Here is a 17,946-nt window from a genome sequence, read left to right as displayed (position 1 = left end):
CCTGAGAATGCACGTGTGTGTTTTAAGAATGAATTTAAAGTAACCTGTAGTTTTATATCTCCAGAATTCAAACATGAAACAGAACATTTTCTGTCCCATTTATTTAAGGCAGTTAGCACACCCTATCCCTAGCACCATTATTTACTGTTTTTAAAATATAACTGGAGGAGGGGAGAAATAGAGCAATGTTCAATTCATATTATTACTACATACAGTTTTTTAAACACAAAATGTACTCCTTTTCATAAATAACTTTTAATATTTGCTGATAGTTTAATAAGGCATTCAACAATAATTTTAACTCGTGTGAGTGATCACTGCCTATCCATCTACACCCACAGTTTACCTGGGCAGTTACAGGTTGAGATGAACCATGAAGTTTTTAAACTCTAACCACAACATGTTGGAATACTCTTTTTGGGTTACTTAAGAAAGAGCATCTCCTTTTACCTCGTAACAATGGATTTTAATAAATTAAAATCAAGATGGTTCCAGATGGTTATAACACTTGATTTCACAAGGGTTGTCAATGAACAAAAATACTCGTTAGTGAGCTAACAAATACAACAAAATCCAGAAGTGATCTAAGATCTCAACAAATTTAAAAGTGTATGTTGCCTGCTACTTTCAAAGTTAGATATAATAAATCCATGTGGGAAGACCTGAGCTTGGCCTTCGTAAGGGTAAGAAGGGTAGATTCCAGGGCAGAGTGTTCCAAGCTACGGATCTAACAAATAGGATCCCTGGAGAGTTTACTTTATCAGTTTTATAAATCTGTCCTAAACTTTATTATATATATACCAACTGGACCCTAATAAGGCTACATACAGTTGCATCATCCTAAGCAGCCCCAACTGCATGAAGGACTAGCCACACTTTTTTGCCTTTACAGCTCCCTACATATGGTGGTCTCTGACACTTTCTAATATGCTCACCTTAAGCTCTAAAGGTAGGAGCATCCGTGTGTAGTCTAGTCTATCCCATTTATTAAAAGACCAACTCTTTACATATCCCCCAAATAGTAGGTAAATTCATTACCTTATTAAATAGCATCTAAGTATAACCAAAAAACAAACCAACAAACAAGCAAAGGATTCTTTTTTTTCCCATTACAATATTCCTAGCACTCAGATCGTTGCCTAATACACATTAGGCACTAAAAAAAAAAAATGTATTCCAAATACTTTACAAACAGTATTATCACTTAATCCACACAATCTCATGATTCAGTGAGTTCTTCCATTTACAAATGGGAAAAATTAAAGCAAGTTCTTCCAGGTTAGTAATATAAGTAAACCACCAAAATTAAAGAAAAACGGTATAGAGGTAACAGACACAGCAGGACCCTACAAACACAGACATGCCTCCTGTCACGGAATCAAGAAGGTAATGAAAAGCTGTGTAAGATAATGCTGTTTCTACTCTGGCTTTTGGCAGACAAGAAGTTTCTGCTGAGGTTTTTCATTGGTAATCAGTAACTGATAGCATGGGTGTTTATTTATTGTACAATTTTAGCACTTAATTTTAAAATTTCATACCTATAAAGTTTTTATCAAATGTAATTCATTTAAAATGTGTTTTTTTCTGTATAGTCTCTTCTTGCTAGTCTGTAACACCTTAAATGCTATAGCGCTATCACCAGAAGTGGAACTGACATGAACACCCCATCATTGCAGCCCTTCCAATTAAAGGAGCGTTAAAAGGGGAAAGAAGTCTGTGCTACAAAAATGCAGATGGCTTACAGCAACATTCGAATACTAAATGGATGAAAGAGGTTTCTGTGGGAATATTTTTATCAGCGGGAAGCATCCCCGCTAAGTGTCTATCACGGATCAGAAGGACTCTGATGATGATGACAGTCAAGCCAAGAGCAAGGTGGCCCAAGGCACCATTTCCTGGCTTCTCCTAGCCAAGGTGGCGAGGATGATTGAGGATTTCTAAAGGGAAATGAAACCCAAAGGGAGGGAAGGTCCAAAATTCAGACCAGAACCTATTTCAAATCCTAACACCGGAATGGCAACCCCTAGGACGGCAGAAAATCCAAGGACACTCTCAAGCTTGAAAGGATTGGCAGTCATCCAATTTTCCAGCAGAAACTGGTGGGAAAGGGTAGAAGTAGAGCTGATAGATGCTTTAACTCTTACTAACCTAGCTTTTCCTATAAAAGAGATTACAATAGGGGAATTAAACTGATACCCAAAGGTTTTAGATACAAGAGGAATTAACAGTACTATTAATAAACTTAAGAAAAGATTTTCTTCACTAAAACTCCCCGGGGGGAAAAAAATAAGGAAGGTACCACTATTATCCTCTTTTTATAGATGAAACTGAGGTTCAAGATTTAGTAACTCATCCAAGAGGACTCGGTAAGTAGTAAACCTAGATAGTTTAGCTCCAAAAAAGGATATTTTGCTATTAACACATACTGAAAATTATTTTGATCAGTAAATGTTACCACCTAAAGACCACTATGTAAACAATTTTTCTGAAGTCAAAAACAGACACGAGGACTTCCCTGGCGGCACAGTGGTTAAGAATCTGCCTGCCAATGCAGGGGGCACGGGTTCGAGCCCTGGTCCGGGAAGATCCCACATGCCACGGAGTAACTAGGTCTGTGCGCCAGTTACTGAGCCTGCGCTCCTGGTCCGGGAAGATCCCACACGCCACGGAGGAACTAGGCCCATGCACCACAGCTACTGAGCCTGCACTCTAGAGCCTGTGAGCCACAACTACTGAGCCCACGTGCCACAACTACTGAAGCCCACACACCTAGAGCCTGTGATCCACAACAAGAAGCCACCACAATGAGAAGCCCGTGCACCGCAATGAAGAGTAGCCCCCGCTCACGGCAACTAGAGAAAGCCCGCACACCCAAGGCAGCCAATCAATCAACCAATAAATAAAATTTAAAACAAAAAACAGACACCAAAGATAAAGACACTGAAGATAAGCACCCTAATGCCCTAATGTGACCACAAGTGCCTTGAGGACAGGAACTGCTTTGTTCTTCTCTGGTCCTCCACAAACATGACTAAATGCCTATACACAAGCTAATTGTTCAATTTAAAACTCATGACTTCTAACAGTTTTTAATTTGCATTCATTAGTGAAATGACATCCATCGGGGTATATACCAAAACACTTCATATTATTTGGCTAAACAGTACAACAAACCTAGATTTAATCTTAATCTACCTGATGGGAAATTTAAAATAAACTGATTCTAATTATTTTTTTTAGAGGTAGATTTTTTTTTTAATAAAGTTATTTTATTTATTTTATTTTTGGCTGCATTGGGTCTTCGTTGCTGCGCGTGGGCATTCTCTAGTTGCGGCGAGCGGGGGCTACTCTTCGTTGCGGTGCGCTGGCTTCTCATTGTGGTGGCTTCTCTTGTTGCGGAGCCCGGGCTCTAGGTGTGCGGGCTTCAGTAGTTGTGGCACGTGGGCTCTAGGCGCGCGGGCTTCAGTAGTTGTGGCACATGGGCCTAGCTGCTCCGCGGCATGTGGGATCTTCCCAGACCAGGGATTGAACGTGTGTCCCCTGCATTGGCAGGCAGATTCTTAACCACTGTGCCACCGGGGAAGTCCTGATTCTAATTATTTTTTTAACGAACTATAAAAACTTTATCCTAGCCAAACAAGAAATAAACACACTACTCAAAACATAGTCCCTAAGTGATTTCAATAACCAGTGCCCTTTTAAAGTAGATAATAACATAGTTATACAAAAGGAAATTGTATTTCTTAAAAATACTAAAAGATATATAGTACTGAGTAAATGACAAAGTGGGATTCACTTCAAAATAATATGGGGTGGAGAAAGTCAGTGGAGACATACATAACACAAAATTGGCCAACAGTTCATGATACATTGTAAACTTTGGTATATGTTTAAAATTTTACATCATAAAAGGTTTAAATTAAAAGGATACATGAGATTTGAATTCTAAAGATGAGTTATAATAGTAAAAGATATCAAACAACTGATAAGAACTCAAATCTCTTTTGGAAAGTAAGTGGAAAAAGATTAAGAAAAACACATGCCAGACCAAATAGTTTTAAATAAACAAATGACACTTACCTTCAACAGAGACCAAACACAATCAATATGTCCATAAAAAACGCTTCTATGCAAAGCTGTCCATCCTGACTCCTTGTCTTTCACCAATGGATCCACTCCTTTCTCAATAAGCCAATCTAACACTCCTTTCTTTCCACAGGAGGAAACAAGGTGGAGGGCATTTCTGCCAAAGGCATCCTTGATAGTTGCAGCATTGTAACAATGACTGGAGAGAAAGGCCTTAATCTGGTTTTCACTTCCCTTTGTTACCACAGAAAGGACATCCAAAGCATGCTTCAGGGATCGACATTTTGATGTGCAGTCAGGGATGGAAGAATTCATCCTAATTGTTTTAATGCAGCTTACTTCTTCTGAACAGTCAGATAATTTTAAAAAATGAAAAAGCCAGGACACAAAGGTGCTATTCAGAAAGATTTATAGAGAATAAATGGCCTGTTTAGGATTATAATTTAAATCCTCATGGCAACAGTATAAAACTATATAGATTTGTACAATTTATTTTGGCACTTAAATCCAAAAATTATAAATAGCCCTATCAAGTTTATATCAAACACAAGTTCTTTATTTAAAAAAAAGCTTTCCACAGTTTATAAATTATTCCTGGAGTCAAGCACCACGGGGAGGAGGAGGGGAGCTCCCCCTCCACACTGTCCGCTCCTTTCAAATATCCATGATTGCAAGTGGGACCTAGAAGAAAAGGAGAAAGAGTAAAAACTACACAATCTATCTCTTGCTCAAGTATTTTACAGTACAATTACCTCCATATTTAAGTGCCCCTAATTCCTATTTCAAAAACAAACAAGCAAACAAATGAGCCTACCAACTTCTCACGGATAGGACAGTCACTCCTCCTTCCTGTGATATTTTCTCCCTATGGAATGTGTGGCAAGGTTAGAGCTTCACTGACAAAAGCTCGACCTCCTCTCCCAGTTCTGATAAGGGAGGTTAGTTCTGCTAGGCCACAAGCCTGATTGAAAGGTGGCTCCATCCACCTCCACCCGAGTAAGTAGAGGAAGAAAGGGAAGTGGATCCACTTGGCAGCAACCCTCCGGCCTGTCTGCCCGGATTCTACAAATGTTACCATACAGATAACTGGAAGGGTCAAAGAACTCTCACATCCGTGGTATGTCTAAGTTATTTGACTTCACTCACTCTTTATTTCAGAATCCAGACATTACGAGTAGACATGTTCATGTGGAGTGATGAAGTTAATGCATTTAATCAGGACCCCCAAAATGGAGGCCACCCCAGTGGCCTCACCCACAGCACAAATCTAAACCTGTCAGTCTGCACCTACAGGACACACCTGTCAAGGAAACCTAACAACAATGAATCCTCCAACTCCGCTTTAGCGAGTTCACCTCACTCTAGAAAAAAGGACCTGCACGCCTTATTAGGAAATCCCCAACCTCCTGGCCAAGCGCACCCTGCTTCAGAGTTGCCTCTTCTAACATTCTGTAAGTCTCTCTTGCCCAAAATCCCTTGGAAGATTGCTTCACCGCCAGTGAGCACTCACTCCCCCCCACCCCCCCACAATCCATGCGCTGTTTTCCCTTGAACAAAGGACATCCAAGTCGTTACTAAATTGTTTTAATTTTGTCATTTGACAGGAGAGAGAGAGGGAGGAGTGGGGGAAGGGAGGAAAGGAGAGAGAGATTACTTTGTTCCTGTGTTTGAAGTGCTTTTCAAGCCCTGGAATTGTAGTCACCTGTCCATTTCAAACGTAACTTTTAAAAGAAATGCACTTCAAAGCCACCTTGATATTGTTTTTCAGATGGCCGCAGTTTTGCATTATCTGCTGTTATTGTTGCTAATATCAATAAATTTAACTAACCATGTTAAAAACAAACAAACTTTCCACCGATAGGAAAAATTTTCACATACTGAGATATGGGGAAGTCATTCTGGCTTATACATGATTTGGCTTGAACTTTATGCTAACTAAAACAGCCTGTCTTATGGCCTGTCAAACACACATTGTACATCTGCTTTAACCATTAAAGAAGAGTGTAGCTCATCATCCAGTAACACAAAAGGTTAAGTTGCAACCCACTGCAGAAGCCCACTGACAGTACATCCTGAGGGAAATTCAGGATGGGAAAAACAGGATGAAGCATTCTATGCTTTGGATCTACCGGCTCCTAGGTAGGTAAGAAGACCAGATTCTTGCACCTTCCCATACACAGGAAAACACGAAAATCATTAACATGAGATATCTGTTCTTCGTGATTAGCAGTAATCTCTTACCAAGATGTATGCTTGACTACATGTATTCAAACACTCCAAGTATTTAAAACATACATAAAAAATTTTAAAGACAAAAAAGGAGAAAATTTTTCCTTAATATATCACCTCTACAAATCATTAAGAGACCAACAGAATAAAAGTCAAAGAATATGACCACATTTCTCAAAAAAAAGGGGTGGTGGTGGATTTAAATGGATTTTTAAAAAGAAAGAGACATCATTCAAAAGAAATGTAAATTAAAACTATAATGAGACTCCATTTTTATCTATCAGAATGACAAAGATCAAAAAGGTTGATATTACTATGTATTGACAAGGTTGTGAAGAAATAGAAACTCTACTCCATTGTTGGTGAGTATAAATCAGTACAGTCTTTATGGACAGCAATTTAGTAATATTTACTAAAATGTAAAATGCACATTCCTTCTGACTCAGTTTTACTCCTAAGAATTTATCCCGTAAAACTATATCCATGTGTGAAATGGCATAAGTACAAGAACATTCATTGCATCACTGCACGGAAAAAACCTAAATAGTTAAAAGATAGTTGTGGCAGGTCCATTCAACAGAAGATTATTCATGTATCAAAAAGAATAAAGTAGCTATGTATTTTCTAACATGAAATAATCTGCAAGATATATTGTGAAATGTCTCTTAAAACTAGATGTATCTGTAATGCCACGTATGAGAAAATGTACATATAAATATATGTTTATGCTTGAATATGCATGAAAGATGTTTAGAAGAATACACAAGAAAATGGTTAATAGTGGTTGCTCTAGGGAAGACCACCAATGGTTGGAGACAGATATGGAAGGCAGGCTTACTTTTTACTACTACTAACGTCTTCTGAATGCTTTACCATGTATATGTATATGTATACCTATTTTAAAATAAACATCTTAAAAATATAAATAAATGCTAATATATTGATTAGAGAGGACACAGGAAAGTCCAGAAAACTCAACCATCATACATGAGCCTCTAGCTTTTTTCCAATATGCTACCATGTCTGCTTTGCCCATTCAGATCTGGAGAATGAAATATCATTGTCAACTACTTGAAAAGCTACTAGCCTTCAGTTTCTTCACCTCCTGTTAGAAAACTAACCACCAATATAAAATATTGGAAATTTTATATCTAGAGTGGACTACTTTACTCTAAGCATTTCTCCATCATCTTTTTATTTATAATCTCCTAATTATCTTCTTTCAATATTTTTGTGCTTTGGATTTTAAATTAGTAGTCAACCCATCTATAATGCCTAGATTTTAAAGCTTTCATAGTAGAAATTCTACATAAATTCTCTTCTCCAAGGTATCAAATTAAGTTCCACAAAATACTTTTCATTTTATTAAAAAACTACAGTTGGTCCTCCATATCTGCATGTTCCACAACAATGAACTGAACCAAGCTTCCACTGAAAATATTTTAAAATTCCAGAAAGTTCCAAAAAGAAAAGCTTGAATTTGCCTCACGCTGGCCAACTATTTACATAGCATTTTCAACTATAGTTGACCCCTGAACAACACAATGACCCTCTTACAGCTGGCTTTCCCTATACTAGGTTCCTGGTATTCGCGGTTCAACGTGGGCAACTCAACCAAAGGCAGATCCTGTAGTACTGCAGTACACATTTACTGACGAAAATCCGAGTATAAGTGGACCCATGCTGTTCAAGGTTCAACCATATTTACATAGCACTGACACTGTATTTAGATATTCTAAGTAATCTAGAGATGATTTAAAGTATACTGGAGAATATATGTAGGTTATATACAAATACTATGCCATTTTATATAAGGGACTTGAGCATCTGTAGATTTTGGTATCCGTTGGGGTCCTAGAGCCAATGCCCCGGCGATACCAAGAGACTACGGTATTTATCTGAATGACAGAGGAAAAACGGTTATAAAACTATTTAGAGGGACACAAGTGAGTTTACATATATGTATAGGAAAAATTTCTGTGCACCAGCCATAAACATTCCAAATCTTTTTTTCCACTCCCATTTCAAACCACACTAAGTCAGAAATCCTAAACCTAACTAGTTCTTAACTATTCTGATTTCCCCATCTGGAAATGATAGCACAGACGCGGATAACTCCTAGCCCTTTCTAGCTCCAGTTCTGTTTCTACTAGACTATATATAAATAAGCAAAGTGTCTGGTAGTTAGTTGACATGAGAAAAGTACCAAAGCCTCAAGTAGTTTAAAATGTTTAAACTGGAAAACATGACAGATGGCAAAATAGTCACATGTAGTTAATTTCATCCCTTTGAGGCTCTAAACTTTTGCCATCTTTGTGTTTTCAGTGTCTTCCTAATACCTGAAAGGAACTACTTATGTGAATAACTCAAACCCGACAGGAAATAATTAAGATACAAGAGAAAAGAATTCCCTAATTTGTTACTATACATAATTTAAACACTTAAAAGGGAAAAAAGAATATTAAATATAAACAAAAGTGATACTATACTATAATATATAATGAGAGAGGCACAGAGTACTATGAACATAAATTAGGAAGGGACTAAGTGACTAAGAGCTAACATTTCTTAGAATCCTACATACTTGGATTCAAATATAGCAATACCAGCTGTTACCAATTACATAACTCTACAAATTACCTAATCTCTCCAAGCCTTCATTTCTTCTTCTGAAAATGGAGACAATGCCACCAACCTCAAAGGGTTACCGTAATGATAAATAAAGCTGCTTATCACGGTACCTGCTACCAAATGTACATTCAACAAATAGCAGTTTTGGGGCTTCCCTGGTGGCGCAGTGGTTGAGAGTCCGCCTGCCAAGGTGGGGGACGTGGGTTCATGCCCCGGTCCGGGAGGATCCCACATGCCGCGGAGCGGCTGGGCCCGTGAGCCATGGCCGCTGAGCCTGCGCGTCCGGAGCCTGTGCTCCGCAATGGGAGAGGCCACAACAGTGAGAGGCCCGCGTACCGCAAAAAAAAAAAAAAATAGCAGCTTTTATTACTATCATTTCTTTAGTAACAGAAAGATAAGAAATTTTTATTCCAAAGTTCATGTTTGGGCTTCAATGTCTCTGCTACTAGTTTCCAAGCATTCTTCTCCTATGAAACCACACATACTAAGGTTACCAATGACCTCCAAATTGCCAAATACTTTTGGTAATGTTACTTGACTTCTCTGCTTTCGAGTCATGACCACGACATTCTCGTAAGGAATCTAGAAAGGAGTACTGAAAGCATAGGGAACCACTGAAGCATTTATGCATGGGATCTCTCTCCTACCACTTCTTCCAAGGGCATTTTCCCTTCCCCTGACCTCCAAAAATTAGGCTTCTCTCAATGTTCCACCTTCAGTCTTCTTTTCCTCTCTAATTCCTACTCACCCTGCGTAATTTCAATCTCTTCATGTTAACTTTAACCTGTGCTCATAATCCTCAAATCTGTCTCCTGCCCTCACATCTTTCCTAAATTCCTGGCCCAATGCCTAGCGTTATTAATCTTATTCATGCTTTCAACAAATGCTTATTGAAGCCAAAGAAAGCAAATACTTTTAAGCATGGGATATTTTACATGATGTGATATTTTACATCAAAGAGGTTAAGTAAGCCACCCAAATCACACTATCAGTAAAAGAGGAGTTAGAATTCAAACACAGATCTATCTCACAGTAAAGTCCAACCTATTTCTACACCACTATGCTGCCTCTTCAGTGCATCTGCAGGTCACAAGGTACTGCGAAAACAAAAATACATAGGACTTCAATATTCCAGATATTCTAGTACAGACTCATGGACAATATTTAAGTGAAAATATAGCTCATTTAACAACTGTATTGACTGAACGGGATTTATTATCTATTACGCAGTCTCTACCATCAGTGGGGCACAGTTTGGTAGAGGAGAATGATTTTTATTTAAGCAAGTACTAAAAATATATCATGATTAAAACCTATGATAAAGATATAATAAGTGACTCACAGGAATGGGGAGTCAACAAGAGGGATAAAGGAAGATTCCTCAAAGGAGATGAGGTGTATGTGTTTGCCTGTAAATTCAGGGCCAGTGGGCATGTGAGGCAGAAGTAACAGTAAATATAAAAGCACTAAAATCACCTTGGTCCATTCTGAAATCTAAGTAATTCAGAAGACAGAAATGCATATAGCCTAATATATACACAGGGATGAACTAGATTATAGGCAGCCTTATGTGCCTTTCTTCAGGGATAATGAAAGTGAGCAATTCTGAAACATATTTAGGGCCTTGAGTTGACAAGATGTGGTCAACTCCTAGGTTTCTGGCTTGACTACAGACAGAGCAGCCAAGAAGAAGAGTAAAGGGTAAATACTTCGTAAATTGAAAAATAAAACAAACTGAAAACAAAAGGAACAAATAGAAATTAAAGGAGAAAATGTTTGCTTTATATGTGATGAATACAAAGTGTTGATGAGAAATTGAGGTGGAAGAGTGTAGCTAGCTACACAGTGATTGTTAACCTTGCAGACTGGTCCACCACAAAGGTGCCAGCCAGTAGAGGTTGAGCCCTCAACAATGGCTCACAATCCTATTTAACCTTGGTGAAGAGTTCAGTTATCTTCCTAAAACACAAATCTGATCATGCTATTCTCTCACATATCCAAGACCAAAATGAACCAATATCTATATTTCATGTGTTAACAGCCTTGTGACCTCAGGAAGAGGATGCCAGTTAGACTTGGCAACCACGTAGCACACAAAGTTCAGACTGAATTCAGAACACTGAGCTAGTAACCACTAACTAAATGACCCTGGGCACATAACAGCTGCCTAAGCTTCAATTCTCTCACTTGTAAAAAGGGAATAAAAACTATTTATCTCCTGAATTGTTCTGAAAAATAAATGAGACAATTCATGCACACGTAAGCACCCAAGAAATGTTACGAAGGAAAAAGGAACATAGTGATATATTGATCAAAAAAACAGAATAATGATATCAAAGCCCTTTCTGTTTGGAATGTTTTTACCCAAACCTTTACAGGGCTGCCAACTTGTCCATGGCTTACAAACATTACATCTACTATATTTTGAACTTTCACATGGACAAGCGTAGTGCTTTACATAAATGAACTAATTTAATCCTCTTTCCAGCCTGTACTGCCCTGTATGTATTAACTAGGAATTGGGTTCCTATTATCTAAAACCTTGGTCAAGTAGCTTAATCTTCCTAATCCTCAATTTCTTCATCTGCAAAGTGATGACAACATGCCTTGTAAAAGTGTGGACCTTGACTACACATAAAGCTCCTTAAGGCAGGGAAGAGAATGCCATACTTACTCACATTTGTCACTAAATATAATATGTATTCAACAAGTAGGCTTAAATTTTTAAAGAGCTCTCTAAAATCAAAATACCTTCCTTAAAAACTTGTATCTATATTAACTGTCACAAAACTACAAATTATAGCGACTCATAATTGATGAATTTAAAAATTTTTAAATTCCTTCTGTAAGCCCTAAAAATAGTTCACATAATTTTAAAACATCAAGACTTACTACTTTAGGAAATAATTTAGCTTTATTGATACTGTATTTTATTTTATTCTGTTTTCTCAATTATTCTCTAGGTACAAAGGATAGAAACTTCAATATTTTATTAGTGCAAAACCCAGCTTCACAACTGAACAATTCCCCAAATTCTAGGGGGCAAGCACATCTCTGGAGGTGGCAAAGAATTACTGCCCTATTAATGATAATAAAGGGACTTCCCTGGCAGTCCAGTGGTTAAGACTCTGCACTTCCACGGCAAGGGGTGATGGGTTCGATCCCTGGTAGGGGAACTAAGATACCGCATGCCACATGGCACGGCCAAAAGATGATAAAAAAAGAAAGAAAGAAAGAAAGAAAGAAAGAAAGAAGATAATAAACTAACTTTGACATCATTTATAATAATTAACCAAGTAACACTGAGTTCCTTATGCAATATGGTCTATTGAACTTTATGGTTCCGAAGCATAATGTAGAATTTAGCACACTGAAAGCCCTGGACAAAAGTTGTGTTTTTTTAAACATCTTTGTTGGACTATAATTGCGTTACAATGTTGTGTTAGTTTTTGCTCTATAACAAAGTGAATCAGCTATATGCATACGTATGTGCATACGTATATCCCCATATGCCCTCCCTCTTGCCTCTCCCTCCCACCCTCCTTATCCCATCCCTCTAGGTGGTCGCAAAGTACTGTGCTATGTGGCTGCTTCCCACTAGCTATCTATTTTACATTTGGTAGTGTATATATGTCCATGTCACTCTCTCACTTCGTCCCAGCTTACCTTTCCCCCTCCCCGTGTCCTCAAGTCCATTCTCTATGTCTGCCTGGACACAAGTGTTTTTTTAATTTTTAAATGGAAAACCATTTTTTAAATTCCTTGAAGTAAACCGCTTTGACTAAATATCTGTACTTTCAGCAAATATCTATACTCTAATTCTTTTTAGAAAACATCTCTTTCTGCCCTTATCTGCCCTATATCAGTTTCTAAAACCTATAAAAAAAAAATCAAGGAATTTAAAATAAAAAGGGCAGTGAAAAGATCAAGGAGCTATGGAAGGACGTGAATTCGCACAACATGGGCAAAGGAACACTACCACTCATAAAAGTCGCATTCTTTTAGTACTTATGATAAATCTCGACTTTCAAACGCCCTACTTCCAGGCATGAGAAGAAAAAAAAAAAAAGATGCTACATCAACCTCTGCTTCCTGAAAAATACCCTGTCCGGCTAACACCCTTTAAGTTTTACTACCTACGTTGGAAATCCAGAGTCACGGATACCTGGGTTACTTGTTTCGCTGATGAACTAAAACTTTTTAGAAATCGGCAACATGATACAAGAACAAAAAGCCTCTATCCTGTGTCCCCCATCCCCCCAAGAAAGAACGGGTCCCTTTTCACATAACAGGTAGATTCACACTTAACTTCATCGTTAGCCTCCCCAGACTGAACTAAAACTTCTGTGACGCCACTAATGGGGTAACAGACGTGGGCGCCTCGAGGAACGGCTTCAAATTCAAGGCTCCAGGGGAAGTGACACTAGACGACTACCAGAAACTAGCAGCGCAACGTCGCTGCAGGGCTTGGCAGGCAAGACCGCAAGGTAGGGCGGCGCCCGCACAGACCATTCATTAGCTCCGGGCGGCAGCGGGGAGGCGGCCGCCGGAACCTGGGCCACGCGGCCGGCCCCGCGCCGCCTCTCGCTGAGCCCGGCATCCTCGGCGCCGCTGAGTCCCCTCCCCGCGGCCCACCCGGGACACCGGCGCCCGCTGTCACCCGCACCCTCCGGAAAGATAACACTGTCCCGTCGCCCCACGACTCAAGGGACGCCGTTGCCTCTGCCCGTTCCGCACGGTCGGGCCGCGCCGAGCCCTTCCTCACCAGTCGCTAGATGAAAATGCTCCGGTGGTCTCCGCGGGGTCGGCACACGGTCGCGCAGGGACTCATCCTCAGTGAAGGCAGCAGAAGAAAACGAAGGGCGCCAGTGGAGGCCGGTCCCCAGGCCCGGGTCAGCTCCGGAAGCGGCTGCAGCAACAGCCGCCGCGTCTACAGACGTCTAGAGAAGGGGCAGGGAGGAAGGGCCGGCACGGGCGGGACCCAGGAATAAGGCGGGCGCTGATTGGCTGCGGTTCGTGTATGCCTGTGGAGGATTGGCTGGTGTCTGCCCAGAAGGCCTCGCGTGGCAGCGCCTAAATTGTGGTCTTTCCTTGGCACCCTAAGGGAACTTGACTCCTCCGGCCTTGGGGCAGCCAGCAGTAGCCGGGGGCAGGGAAAGGCCGCGGCCGAGGACTCTAGGCCAACGGGGGGTGGTGGAAATGTCCCTCCACCACGGGGTCAGCAGTCGCCCAAGGAGAAAACTCCCTCTCCCCGCAACTAGAGACTTGGAATCCTGGATAAACCCTGGTGGAGAGACTGAGTTCTGGGGACCTGGACGGATGCCTTGGTCACCACGCAGCAGAAACCACAGGCGTAGGCATCTTGCACCTAAGAGAGTTTCCTCCCGTCGCCCTACCAGTGGGGTCAAAGGAAAGTCCAGGGCGTCGTCTCAAAGAGACTCAGCCTCGCCTCTCCCCGGCCGCTCCCACCCCCGGTTTTTCCGGGGTCATTCCCTGGGTCAGAAGGCGTCACTGCCTTCTTAGATCACTGTGCGGGGGCCAGCCGCCGACCCGGGCCAAGCCACTCACCAGGTCACGCTACTCAGTGCCTGATGCCAGGCTCGTACTACGCTTTTTACCCCTTAACTCTGCCTCCAAGGGCCGTTTTAAAACTGGTCGAGTGAAAAAAATGAGGGAGGACAGCAAGTAGCCAATAATCGATACTAGGATAGCGAAAAGGAAACATCCTGCCTGGTAATGCCTGAAACAGTAGGCTCCCAGTAAATGTTTGTTCAGGGAGGGTTACTGTAATTCAGAACAAACAACACTAGGAGTCAGGAGGTGTCTGTGCAGCTCTGCCACGTGGTCAATTATGCAAGTCACTTAGTCTCCACCTATAGAACGACGGAGTTGCACTAAGATGTCGTCTTAAGGGCTGCCCATTCAGCTTCACTCTTTCTGGAGCCTGCCTTGCGGAAGCCCAAAGCCACACAGCTCGTTAGTGAAGGGGAAAGGAGACTAGCTCTGCTGCTGCCCCTCCCAGTACAGTGTTCTGTCTCTTTGGCCCTTATTCTAAGTGCCCTACTTCCTTCTTTGACGTGTAACAAAAACTATTTTGTAATGTTAAAATTGAGTGATTTTGAAAATAAGCTGTGTACGATGACTTTTATATTCGCGCACAAAGAAGCTAGCAATGGCAAAGTCAATAATGTAAATGGATGCATTGACCTAAGGTCAAATCTTTTTATCAGTCTCTGGACAAGTTAATTTGCTTTTTTGAAGCCTCAGTTTCCTCATTTGTAACACAGGAGCAATAATGCATTTTATGGTTGTGAAAATGTAATTATATAGAGATATATCGCACTTAGAGTGCCTAGCACATAGTAACACTTCCTAAATGGTAGATGTTACTTTTTATAAGTATTTCCTTAGCAGCAGAATTATTCCAATTCCACTTCAATTATTCCATTCATTTTAACAATAGCCAGTGTCAGGCACTTGTGGTAAGCCATAGGGATCCAATAGTGAACAAAACACTTATACACCCAGATAATCCCCCACATAATAATTTTCGGGATTTCCCTAGTGGCGCAGTGGTTAAGAATCCGCCTGCCAATGCAGGGAACAAGGGTTCGAGCCCTAGCCTGGGAGGATCCCACATGCCGCGGAGCAACTAAGCCCAGGCGCCACAACTACTGAAGCCCACGCGCCTAGAGACCGCGAGCCATAAGTACTGAGCCCGCGCACCTAGAGCCCGTGCTCCGCAACAAGAGAAGCCACCGCAATGAAAAGCCCCCGTACCACAACGAAGAGTAGCCCCTGCTTGCCGCAACTAGAGAAAGCCTGCATGCAGCAACGAAGACCCAACGCAGCCAAAGATAAATAAAAATAAATAAATCTATAAAAAAGAATTTGCAACTTTTACAAGAACTGCAAATAATACTATGATAAATTTAATGTAACTTCCCAAAGAAGTTGAACTAAGACTGGAAGAATGAGTAGGAGATAACCAGATGAAGTGGGAAAGAAAGAACATCGCAAGCCAAGGGATGTGGAATTGCTCCCCATTTTCCTGGAAAATTAGGTGCCTTCAAAGACACTGGTAATTTGCAGGACAGAATATTGAAATGATTAGGAAATAGTACAAATGAAGTACAATTCAATTTCATTTGATGCATTGTAGATGTGTTTGGTGAAGGAAGAGATCAAAATTAGCCATTTATTTATTTTATTTTTCATTTATTTTATTATTTTTTGTGTGTGTGGTACGCGGGCCCCTCACTGTTGTAGCCTCTCCCATTGCGGAGCACAGGCTCTGGACACGCAGGCTCAGCGGCCATGGCTCACGGGCCCAGCCGCTCCGCAGCATGTGGGATCCTCCCAGACCGGGGCACGAACCCATGTCCCCGTGCATCAGCAGGCAGACTCTCAACCACTGCGCCACCAGGGAAGCCCCAAAATTAGCCATTTAAAAAATAATTGTTTGTGTTTACACATAGAAGAAAGAAGAGATAGAAATATACCAATAACAATGATTATCTCTGTGTAGTGCGTTATGGGTGATTCTTAATTTCTATCATTTTGAATTTGTCATTTTTATTTGCACTTTTCTTACTTGATTAATTAAAAAAATCAAAGTTAAGAAAAAATAACTGACTGGAGTTTCTAAAGTAGGCTTAAATCAAGAAATAAATCTAAGGACGGTTTTAGAAGACTGCAGTGATTTAGAGGAGAAGAAGTAGGGGAATAGGCCAGGCATCAGGAATGGAGTTTGAGATGAGGCCAAGATAGAGCACTGCAGAAGTGTTTAAGCCACACCATTTCCAATACACTCCCCAAATGCCATGTTTTCCCAAATAAATTAATCGTGCTGTCCTTCATAATGAAAATGTATTGTGCTACCACTGAAGTTGTTTAGAGATAAGGAATGCCAGTGCTGTGCCTGCTTCAGCTGGCCACAGAAGAAAGAATATCAGAACTTGCATGTTTGCAATGGGCCAAAGCCCAGACCTGTTCAGGTTCTGCAAGAATGGATACCAATACAGGAAGATCAGCAGTGCAGCTAGCCTACAGATGACTAGAACCTTATTGTTTGGCCTAATTATCTTTTCCTTCAAACTGTCTTCCACATGAGAACACTTGGCTGGAAGCAGCTTTCTGACACACACCTCAGCGTGACCATTAGGGAAGATAGCACTGAGCCCTCTGCCTCAAGCACAAAATTCCCAGGTGCCCCGATGTACCCTGATATTGGCTCAGATTAGGTGAGGACTCAAGGGTATCATGATTGACAACCCTCATTAGAGTCCTGTGGTTGAAGCATAGTGACAAGTAGTTTCCCAAAAGAAGACAGGGTACGCAGCAGATGAAAAAGAGACAGCTAAAGGGTGTTTCTGTGCTATTAGCTCCAGGGGCTATGGTCCCAGCTGCGTTCTTCCTACGTAATGATTATCCTTCCAATTCTCACGTAGAGGAGGCCACCGCCTCACAAATCTGTGACGCCTTCCCGGATGCCCTTTCCCAACAGTTATCCCGTCTTCTCTGCTAGTTCTATAGCTTATTCATATTACTGTGTCACGCTGTGTTGTTTTTAGATTTATTCGTTTCACATGTGGGTGCAGTAAAAGCAAAGGTTCTGAAGGCAAACTGCCTGAATACAAAAGTTTACTCCTATTCTTACTAGCTGTGAGACCTAAGGCACGTTATATAACCCATCTAGGCTTCAGCGTCCTCACCTCTAACACGGGATTAACGGTACTTCCTTCACAAAGGCCTTATGAAGTTTAATGATGTGATATATGTAGAGCTCTTACTACAGCTGTTAGCACCTAATAAAAGTTGACATCCCTGAACTCTTCTGGATGAATATATTTGCATGAGAGAGTTTGGAAGGGTGGGATTGGGAGACCCAAGGAATGACCCACAAGATGGCAGTGTTTGAATATAACTTTAGAACTATATAAGCTTGAAAGCAGAATCCACCAATAAATCTAAAAATTCTAGGCAAATACTGGAGAAATT

General features: G+C 40.8%; 1 protein-coding gene across 7 annotated transcripts in view; it reads right to left on the bottom strand.

Annotated features, from left to right (window-relative positions):
- IBTK (inhibitor of Bruton tyrosine kinase) overlaps nucleotides 1-13,899 on the bottom strand; it is a 92,278-nt gene extending 78,379 nt beyond the window's left edge. For 3 of the 7 annotated variants that reach the window (XM_032651045.1, XM_032651047.1, XM_032651051.1), the window contains exons 1-2: nucleotides 13,712-13,889; nucleotides 4,081-4,767 (exon numbers count right to left, since the gene is read on the bottom strand). In XM_032651045.1, the coding sequence (XP_032506936.1) occupies nucleotides 4,081-4,401 (321 nt within the window). In that variant the 5' untranslated portion in view covers nucleotides 4,402-4,767; nucleotides 13,712-13,889. Of the gene's footprint in view, nucleotides 1-4,080; nucleotides 4,768-13,711 lie in introns of all 7 variants that reach the window. The other 4 variants (XM_032651046.1, XM_032651048.1, XM_032651044.1 and 1 more) reach the window with 3 other exon arrangements.
- Between the last annotated feature and the right edge of the window lie 4,047 nt (nucleotides 13,900-17,946).

Source organism: Phocoena sinus, chromosome 12, assembly GCF_008692025.1.
Source record: "Phocoena sinus isolate mPhoSin1 chromosome 12, mPhoSin1.pri, whole genome shotgun sequence".
Taxonomy (NCBI): Eukaryota; Metazoa; Chordata; class Mammalia; order Artiodactyla; family Phocoenidae; genus Phocoena; species Phocoena sinus.
This window is presented reverse-complemented; position numbering and strand designations above follow the sequence as displayed.